The sequence below is a fragment of the Artemia franciscana genome, chromosome 7 (assembly GCF_032884065.1).
Source record: "Artemia franciscana chromosome 7, ASM3288406v1, whole genome shotgun sequence".
NCBI lineage: Eukaryota > Metazoa > Arthropoda > Branchiopoda > Anostraca > Artemiidae > Artemia > Artemia franciscana.
Genome location: NC_088869.1, coordinates 59,417,612 through 59,428,595, shown reverse-complemented (window position 1 = coordinate 59,428,595; position 10,984 = coordinate 59,417,612). Strand labels below are relative to the sequence as shown.

At 32.0% G+C, this 10,984-nt stretch overlaps 1 protein-coding gene across 1 annotated transcript in view; it reads left to right on the top strand.

The window, feature by feature from the left end:
* The window catches only part of LOC136029545 (nuclear receptor subfamily 2 group C member 1-like), a 74,229-nt gene extending 63,480 nt beyond the window's left edge, over window positions 1–10,749 (top strand). Inside the window, exons 8-10 of the mRNA XM_065708016.1 lie at window positions 288–482; window positions 3,220–3,357; window positions 5,626–10,749. Of these exons, the coding sequence (XP_065564088.1) occupies window positions 288–482; window positions 3,220–3,357; window positions 5,626–5,714 (422 nt within the window). The 3' untranslated portion in view covers window positions 5,715–10,749. The remainder of the gene's footprint in view (window positions 1–287; window positions 483–3,219; window positions 3,358–5,625) is intronic.
* Window positions 10,750–10,984: the final 235 nt, after the last annotated feature.

Sequence of the window (10,984 nt, the reverse complement as noted above, 5' to 3'; positions counted from 1 at the left end):
GCTTCTAAAAAGAGATATCTATTGAGTTAAGGGTGATTTTATAGGGAAAACTAAACAACAGAACCTTTAACATTTTCTTCTATGTTTTATAAGAAGAACATTTCTAGGTACCAAACTTACTCTGTAAAAAAAAAAGTTGTAAGCGATACATTTGAATATGCTAAAACTTGGACTCAGGAATCATTTCAGAATCGCATTGGAATCGGGAATAAGAAGTGGAAATTGTAATGAAAAAGCATTTCTTTACATTTTTAATTTAATTTTTCGTTTTTATTTCACTACTTTAGACTATGCCCCTGATGATTATAAATGTGTTGTTGAGCTTCTTCGGGGTCGTGCCATTACCGATCTGCAGAACCATCTCGAACAGATTCGACCTCAGGATAAAGAAGAGCGATGTTTAAAGTTGCTCCTGGAGCTGCAACCGCTTCTTGAATTTGAACCAGAACTCATTGAAGATATGTTCTTTAAAGTTGTACTAGGTAAATTTTACACTCTTATCCTGAAATAGTTACCCTGTATTTTCATGCTTTACTATTTTATTATAAATTCATAAAATTAATTTAATTTTTTAGCCTGGAAGTGTCCTGAAATGGTAGATTTTAGTATAGTTAAGATGAGAAAAAACTGGAGCAGAAGAAAAAACGAGGATACATCTAGCCTGTGAAAAAGTAAAAATGCAATGCCAAAATTTTTGACGAGATCTAAATATTAAAATACCGTAAAAAACAACCACTAAAATAAATAATAACAAACCGCAAAATAATGAACTTAATACGGATGCTTCGCTTTTACATTATAATGTTTCACAACCTAATAAAATCTAAGATAATATCAGATCTGGTAAGCGATTAACTTTTACATTACATAGAATGAACTCAGATTTAGTTTCTTGAATTACCATCCAATATCGGAGTTTTTATTCAGTTCCCATTTCGTCCTGACATAGAAAGGGTCTATTTTCAATTATGTTGATGTTGGAATTATTATGGAAAAAAAGTTATCAAGTTTAATAAATTAGTTTTACTCGTTTTATTTTCTTGGTTCCACTTCGCAACACGGACAAAACTGTGGTAGTACCACTACTGCCACTAACGTCTCAACTGCAGAACCGCGTCGCCTGTGGCTAACACAGCTACATACACTTCTCCATCCTAATTTATTCAAAGCCTCCCTCTTTACACCTCCCAGAAAGCTTCCGTTTCCCTTAAATCTTTCTTTACGATATCCTCTCAACCCAATCGCGGACGACTTGCTTTCCATTTAACCCTGGACGGTCGTCCCAAAATGGCAATTAGTCATCCTTCACCCGCAGAGCATGCCATCTCAACCCTTCTCTCATTAAAGCCCTAGAAAGCGGGACTGAACCAAACTTTTCGTACAGGCCATTGTAGTACTGCTCTCAAAATTTTTTAATTTCGAAACAACCAAAAGAAATATCTTAATTTCGAAATGATCAAGAATGAATAGACCTATGGGTCCAGCGATATTAAATGTTTTTATCTCAATGTCGTGGATAAGAAATTCAAACTGAGAACTGATCTCTAAATGTTCCCTTTTTTCTAAATTTCGTAAATACCCTTAGTTTAATCGCTGTTGCAAGATAACTCAAAACTTCGTAAATACTAAATATTTAGTATTAACATAAAGCAAATATCCTTATAATAAGGGTGGCTAATACAAAGGAGAGAGGGGGAGGGTGTATTTTGCTTAATTTTGTCTAAAGTACACAAATTTTTTCCACCATCACCCTGCCCCGCCCCTCCTTACAATACTGCCAACAAAGATTTCGCCATGTTTCTCATTACCGGGGAAGCTGCTTTGGTTACAGTTATGCTTAACGTTGAATTATTAAAATTACTGTTCTTGTATATCTTTTAGAATGCATTACATTTGGCCGGTCTTTTGCCTGATCAATCTTAAGGTTCTGTATCTTTGACTGCTTAAATTGTTTTCTTAAAAAATCGAAATTTCATTATGCTCTGATCTGTTGTCTAAGGACTGACTTTAATAAGGAGTAATTAGCCCTATGTTCATTCTCTTACTGGACATAAATATTTAAACTTAACCGTTTTGGACTTAGGTTATTAAGTTCTAAGATCTAAGTACTAAAAATTACTTGTTTTATACAATACAACAAAAAAAAAATCCACTATATAGTATATTGTATAATATACACATATAAATTATATAATATAACATATGTACTTATAATCAGATGTTATATGTAGTATATATATATATATATATATATATATATATATATATATATATATATATATATATATATATATATATATATATATATACATCAAATGTATTAAATATAATATCTTTGAGAACATATATTATAAATAATGTATTATACTTTTGCATACCATTATGAAAGGTAATACCAAAGATGGAATAGGATCATGTTAAATTATTGAAGTGAGTCTAAATAGATAGAAAGTTTTTTGGTACCCCCACCCACCCTGAAAAAATCCTGTTGTAGACACCTCCCTCCTCTACTTATATTTGCAGGAGGACCAGACGTTTTCACCTCATCTGGCATCTGAAGTTTAGATGTTACATGGGTATGAGTCCAACCATAAGCTCTCCAGGTTTACGGCGGGTGAGCAGATTGGTTAGCTAAAAAGGGGGGCTAATATTTTGTTTAAGTACTACTTTGTACGCGTGCTATAGCAAAAAAAGGAGAAAATGATGCATAAAGAGTCAAACAAACTATCGACAATAATTCTTGGAATGTCGTTTGAAATAGTGGGACGTCGTGGGTGGCGTATAAGCTCAATTTTTTTTTTTTTTTGTGCAACATGTTTGTATTTCATATTCACAGAGGTTAAACATTAATAAACAGCTAAAAAGTATTTTGATGGATATGAAATTATAAAAACAGGAAAACTATACCATTTAAATAATTAACAAATAGCTGTCCAAGAAGAAATAAAGATCTGAAGACTAACAGCTGTAGCAATCAACATTCATAAATTAAAGCTAATTATATCGGGAAAATTTTTTGTTTCTGCATCCTTAAGGGTGATACTAATAGTTTTAGTGAATAGTGTAAATTATTAATTTTTTAAATAGTTGTTTACAAATTAATTATTTTTTCGAAATTTTTCTGGGTACCTAAAAAAAAAAAAAAAAAAAAAAAAAAAAAAAGTGACAAGGATTTTTTTTTGAGTGCACTTTTGATTTTAGACTTTTCTTTTCCAATAGGTGGCATTCCAATGGAGACAATTTTACCACATTTACTAGCTTTAGACGAAGGAAAAGAATTCGCATCAACTTGCGAGATGAAGGTGTCTCCTCGTTTTTATTCAGGTCAAGAGGGTGCAAAAGACATGGCCATTGAAAGTAAGTCATTAGTTTTGCATTCAAATAAAATCCATATTACCAAAAAAAGTAGTTCAGGGCATTTTCATCTTTAAAAGACCTTTTTTGATGTTTTTGTTGAATAAAAACGACAAACTTCCCCTCCCTCTTTAGTTTTTGTGAATTGGCGCCACTGAGATAGATCTCTTGTTGTAGTTTCGTGGTAATGAGGTTGCTTTAATCTCGTTGGTTTGTGTCTGTAACGTATTTCTTAAGTCAATCACGTAATTCGTTAAGCGTATGTCAGAAAAAGAGGGAAATAGGCAGAAAGGGAGAGGTTTTTAAAATTTGATTGGTTCTGTTTCGGGGCAGAATTTTCAGGCTGTTAAAAGAATGGATTTTTTTTTATTCGTTATATTTCATTAAATCATATAATAAATATAATATATGTAATAATAATAATAAAATATTATATAATACTCGTATTACATTTTTTTTCAAAATATTTTTTCGTAAGGAGCCCTTTTATTTCTCTATGATATTACTTTACCGCTATTGGTATCATAAAATTGTTAATTGCACCATTTTTATTTAATGCCTATATTATCTTACAACTATTAAATCCGAAGTTCGAAATTAAAAAAGAAGGCTTGGATTATTTAACGTAATGTGTTTTTAGAAACGTTCGACATTGAAAAAAAAAATGAACATGTTCGTGAAAAAAGAGCAACAACTTTCGAAAACTAAACCCCTTTTAGTATGGATGCAATTATACATAACTAAAGAATGTAGGATCTTTTCGACTTGAATCAGTAGGAGCTATCTCAAGTTCAGGATATACATCTCTGTAAGAATTGTTAGAAGAAAAATTAGCTAATAAATGAATTGCGCTTGTTTTGCACAATCCTGATTGGCTTCACAATCTTCCTAATAATTTGAGTAAAGCCCTATTAGCTTAACGTTGATTGGAAAAAGATTTAAAAGAGAAGACTATTTTTAAAAATATAGAGAGTTCATAGGACGAAATCTTAGAAGGTGCAAGTGTGCATATAAGGCCCAAGATAATTTCCGCAGCTGAATAAAGTTTGGGAGAAAAGGAAAGTAATTCCAACTAAGATTAGGGTATTGGAAACCACGTTAATAGCAGTGCTCATGTATGCGTCAGAAACATGGATGATTCGAAGGGATTGGGAAGATGTTTTCAAGGGGAATTGTATAAAGATTGTTTGAGGCACTCGTTTAATTGATCGAATATCAAATAACAAGCTCTACGAAGACGTGGCCCAATATCACTCTCTAGGGCTACTATGAAAAAAAAAAAAAAAAGTTAATCTGGCCAGGTTACGTTATAGGAATGGAAGAATTGTAGTTAGCCAAAAATTGGGATTTTGGACTATCCGTCTAGGGCCTAAAGAGAAGCAACTTGTCCTCGAATAGGGTAGGAAGGAGAGGAAATTTGATTTTTTTTTTGGGGGGGGAATAAAGAGTGAAGCTTTAAATAGATTGGGGTGAAAGAAAAGGATGTGGAGCTATGCTGGCTTCAGATAATTTTAGAGTTGCAATTACTTGTTAGTAGCCGTGTACGTATGTGAATATGAATATTTCGATTGATGCAGCTGTAAAATGAACCTAAAAAGGTTGCCAGAGACCTATCTTGTTTTGACGCAAAACGGCTCTTACATAATGGCATTGCAATACGACTCAGGCTAAGTATTGTGTTTTTTAATAGCTGAGTTTGTAATATTTGAATGAAACAGACAGTAAAATTGGGGTTTGTTCTTGCGTTTAGAGGGTGTCTATAAAGCAGTGGCGTAATTTCGTCAAAATCCTGGAGCGGGGCAAAATTGGAGCCAGTTTTCTCTAATCAAGTGAGAAATGAAAAATTACCTGTATAGTAGTTCCATAAGGGCAAAGATATAATAAATAATATTGACCTGTTTCTCTGGAGGCTTGAATTGTGCAGGCTTATCTTAGTTTTGACAATATTTTGAAGAAACAAATTTCAGCCGGGTAAAACGAGGTCTGGAGCCCCCCTTGCCCAATAAAAATTACGCCCCTGCTAGAAAGAAATGAAGAAACTGTTTCAAATCACCAAAAAAGTCTTCCTTTTGCCGCGGTTTTTCTGTTGTTGGGGGGGGGGCATGAAACTATTCTAATGCTGGATGGCATTGCCAATATATTTTCATCTATGTTGAACAAGTAAAGTAGTAATTTACACTTGATTTAGAAATATTTAATGGAATACTATAGTAGTAACAGAGCAATTTTATATATAACAAATAAATATTTAACAAAATAATCCCTTTCTAGCTTTAGAAGTTGCAGCAACACCAATGGTTTCTATCGAAGACATGGATGTTTGTCAAAGTAGCACATCAAATGCTGAAGTTCCTTGCTAATATTTATATATGAATATTACATATATATATATATATATATATATATATATATATATATATATATATATATATATATATATATATATATATATATATATATATATATATATATATATATATATAAATATATATATATATATATATATATATATATATATATACATGTGTGTGATTTTATTCGTTGCATGCGCGCAGGGCTAGGGAAGTATGAACTGTTGGGGCATTTGTATATTTTTTCTTAGTCTATTTTATATATGGGAATAATTTATAGTTAAAAATTTTCATATAGCAGGTATATCTTCGACTGGTTGCATAGTTGTCCTGTCAGTATGTGTAATTTTATAACATCTCGTGTTTTATGATCGTGACCCAAAAGAGGACTATATGTCACGGTTTGAGTTATCTCAAAATTGGAGCTTAAAGTTCTTCTAAAGACAAATTAGATTTTGAATATAAAGATTTATTTCAAAACAGCTGTTATAGTCTTTGGTGGCAAACCAAATATGCGTGCTGTTATTTACAGTCCAAGTCCTCGGGCTTTTTTAAGGAACATGAGTACGTGGCATTGAACTATCCTGTGAGTCGGTGTTTCCATTTACTTTTTAAGGTTGTTTGCCATTAAGATCTGTTGCACTCAACAGTGTAGCTAGAGTCGTACTTTACATAAAGCTAGAAAAAATCGATTGCGAATCCCGTATTCTGAACGAATATTTATACGAGACTGAGGTCACAGCTCCAGTTTCACATTAGGGACACGACAATCGTGCAACCAGTAAAAACTGTAGTTATTAGCTAGTTTGAATGTAAAATGATTCACTGCCGAATAAAGTAAATGTCACAAAAAGTATCCCACTCCACCTTTCTATCCTTGACAATCCTCATACTTAAAGCTTCGAAAACCACCCCCCTCCCATTTTGATGTGATTAATAGGAAACTATTAATATTGAATACATTAGTAGTTTAGTTATTTATAGTCATCCTGGTTTGCTGGACAGGCTCGAAATCTTGTTTAGAAACTGCTGGATGGTTAACTTTTGTGTTACACCTTCATTTCTCAGTTGCAAATAAAATCCTTCATAGTCCATTTTGATGAGAAGACGAGGCTCCTTTTAGTTAATAACCCTTGAGAACTATATGTCTTACAGAATTATATCCAACGGTTGCAACAGTATTCATGTTGTTAACTTCTTATCTAATTCTAAGTCTATAATTTTTTAACTGAAAAACCTGCTTTAGTAGGCAATGCCTTCCTCCCAAGAAAAAACTGAGGATAAAATGCAGATAATTGAAGGTATTTGGACACACAATTTACAGTCGATTTTTCTTCCCTTCCAAGATAAATCTGATCTTAAATGCCTGTTTCCTAGTCCTTAGGAATCAAATACTTAACGCTATTTGAATTCTGACGAAAATAATAAAAGATGGAATGCAAGCTAGAACAGATAAGGAGAAAGGATATAGCAAGTAGAAAAGGGTATCTAACGCCCAACCTGTCAAAAACTACATAACGAGTGGACAGATCCCTCGAGTTCGAAAATGTGTTCATTTGAAAACGCTTTAGTATTATAATAGACTTTTTTTCTAACCACTTTCCAATGTATGTAGAATTTGAAAGCTTCGTTAATATCTCAGAGGCTAATAACGTTTTAATATTATGTGTCTTTTTTATATTTAATTTAAAACACCCATAGTGAATCTGTGTATTGTTTCTTAACACGTCTACGAATTAAAAATACTATATAAATTTACTATATAAAAATACTGTTTTATATTATAAAACTGCAGTTTTATAATATATAAAATATTATAAAAACTTATTATCAGGTTTTATATTATAGAACACGACTTCTATTTTTATATTTATATACCTTTTTTATTTAACATTCCTAAATTTTTTGTAAGTTATGGGATTATTTGCTATTCGGGTTTTTATTGTCAATGAATAATTGATTTACAGACTAGTTTTTTCGAAGTATTTCAGTTTTAAATTTACATGAGCTTTAAGTACTATTTTAATTTTTACTTTTGCTTTTACCAAGAAAGTTTTAGTTTTTATATTTTGTTTCATATTTTATGCTTTGAAGTGCTATATCATTTCCGAGCTTTAGGTATTGATATATTTTTTTTTCAGTTATTTGTTTTTCATCTGAGTTGTAGTTTCATATGTTTTGTTTTATGTCATATGCTTCAAAATTGACATCCACATCCGCACCGAATTCCGCAAAGTGCAATCTAGAATTTAATATTCTAGCAGTTTGGAATTTTTTTTAAATATTTTATGAAAAAAGAACAGGAAAACGAAGAATAAAACAGAATAAAAAAGATATAATAAAAGAGAAGAATGAACAAAGGATAAAATATGAATAATAACGAACAATAAAAGAGAAGAATGAAGAAGAAGAATAAAAAAAGAAGTATAGAAACAGAACAAAAAAGAAACAATAAAAGAGAAGAATTAAAAAGGAGAACAAAAACAAAAACGTTTGTGGTTATGTTAATGCTTCCCTTTTATCTAAAGATAATTGTACACAACTATACAAGGGAACTGGTGAAATTTCTTAGCCTTACCCTGAGACCCCCCCCCCCCCCTCCAAAAAACAATTTATAACGGTGCGGAAAAGTTGGGTATTTGAGCATAAATTGTGCCTTTTACAGTATTTGTCCCCTCACCCACAATTGTTACTCCCCTCTGAGACAAGTCTAGGCTTACGTATCTGTTTCACACTCCCTGGAAATAAAGGGTTTAATAAATGAAACAATGAAAACCTGGCGAAAACAATGAAAGACGGGATACAAGATAAAAGAGACAAGGGGAAAGGATATAAAAATAAAGAAAGGATATAATGTAAAAAAATGTCATAACTACTCGAGAGCTACAGAATACGTGAACGGATTCCTTGACTTGCGAAATGCATTTGAAAACGCTCTAGTACATCGCTAGAGTACGATATAAGAAAGATTGATCTAAAAAAAATCTCATCACTTTTCTTTATTTTTTTTTTATTTTTTTTTTTTATTTTTTTATGTATGAAATTGGGAAGCCTTGTTGTTATCTCCCGAGGCTAATGATATTCAAATGTCCGAAGTTCTATTCATATTTGATTTGAGACACCCATAGTATTATGAACACCGTGTTTTGTACTCCATTGAATTATTTTGCTTAACTTATGTGGGGCCCAACGAAAAAAGTGAAAGATTTAATGTAAGAGAGATAAGAGATAAAATAGAAATTACATTTACTCATTTAAAAAATTGTTCTCAAAGGTACTGCACCAGCATATAAGACCCATAGAAAAAAAAGTGAGTTGAATTTATAATTTACTAAAACTTTGAATATATATACTTTTATAAAGTACTTGTACTGAAGATTTTGATAGTTTACAACTGTCTTTATCTTTTATCAACCTCCCTTTGTCGGCCTGCTATACATGTGTGATTGACGATTGAAAAAAATACTTTTTTCGGCATTTTCGTTCAAAAATATCTTCTTCTTTTGTATTTTCATTGTAACAGCTGAAAAAACAACAAAATTTAACCCCTCCCCACCCTGTATTTTTACCCTCCCCCCCTCATTTTTGTAAATTGACACCGTCGATGACCAGGAAACGCTGTGAAAAAAAACAAACATGTGACCGCGCAAGAAAAAACTCAACTTACATTACGCATAAAGTACAAAATGTTTTTTGTTATAAAAATAGAAACTCAAACAATATAACCAAATACTGCAGAATTTGGAATTAAAAAAAAATCCATAGTCAATTTTCCTCTAACAGAGACGTTTAAAATCGATCATTAAATTCGTGGTTATTTTGAGCTTGGAATTTAGGACTTAAAAGTTTTAATCGAAACTTCCATTTATATTTTAATCTTTACAATTTTCAACATGAAATTTTGATTTCATTTTAAAACTATTTGAAACTCCAACTTTAACTGACAGCAGTTGCTGACTGTAGTTTCTCCTTGGAAGTGGTTTCACATTATCTTTACCATCGTGGGTCTTTCAGCTTCTAGGATAAGGGGACGGGAGTCTAAGAGCCAAGAATCTTCCTAGACGATGAGGGGGTGGGATTAGCGTAATAAATACATCATTTGATATCATTCCCTAATAGTGTCCCCTTTTGTGAGACATAATTTATGGATTATAAAGCCTTATGTGGTCTGTTGTGTCTTATTCTCCCTAATTATGTCCATATTTTTGGGCGATCGCCAAAGCATGCGACAAGGCATCCCATTGTGTTTGTCTAATTATTATGGACCGGAATTTTGATTTCGCTCGTAAAGCTGTCTTTATATGCACTGTTTTTCAACGGAGTCAGGATACACAGAGTAACTGGGGTAATTCAAAAGGTGTTTTCGTCACATTCTTTTTTTTCGAACCCAGACTAAGGCTACTGTTTTAAACCAAGCGTACTTTATCACAATTTTTATATTCCTTTTTTTGTTTTTTAAGTCTGATACATACCCTTTTATCCCTTGTATTAATAGTATTCTGATATTTTTTATGGTATTTTTATACTTTTTTATAAAAAGTGATCTTTCTTATTTTAATAACTGGGCATAAGTCTCTAATAAAATTTCTCCTATTGAACATTCGAATTACCACTTTTTAATTAAGGACCGAAGCCCAGTCGCACTGCTTTGTGGCAACGACAACGTTACCGTTTACCATTTAAATTACCACAGCTAAAGGGGATAATTACAGTTACTCTGCTATGTCTGGTAATAACAACAACAGTCATTGTTCTTAGACGAAAAAAGCAATAAATGCCTGTTTCGTGCGTTTTCTGACGGATTTTCGGTATTTTAAGGCTATTTCTAACCTCTGAATGCTCTTACTGTGTGCCTTTGGATTTTGTTTTTATCTTCGTTTGTGTTATAACTTGATTGACATGTTAAAATAATTCCATTACCTTCATTCGTTTTCACCCAAGTTTTATTGTTATTTGACTAGTCGTCTAGACGTTTTTATTAGTGCGTGCCTTCATAATATGATAATTGTATATTTCTATTAAATAAATTTTTGTCATAAAAGAATGCCTTCCCTCTAACTTAGGATGAAAAAAGGTATCGATGCAGAAACTTACGCAGGTGGAAGACTAAGGAGACAACTCGCCAAATCTTTTAAGTCTATGATTTTCTGTGTATTTTATCGATTCGTTTATGTCCTTCGCCTGTTTTGGGGGGTTTGTTGAATCCACCAAATCTCGAAATATATTTATTTGTACGCTCTTCTATCCAATGGTTGAATTTTACTTCCTTTCTGATAACT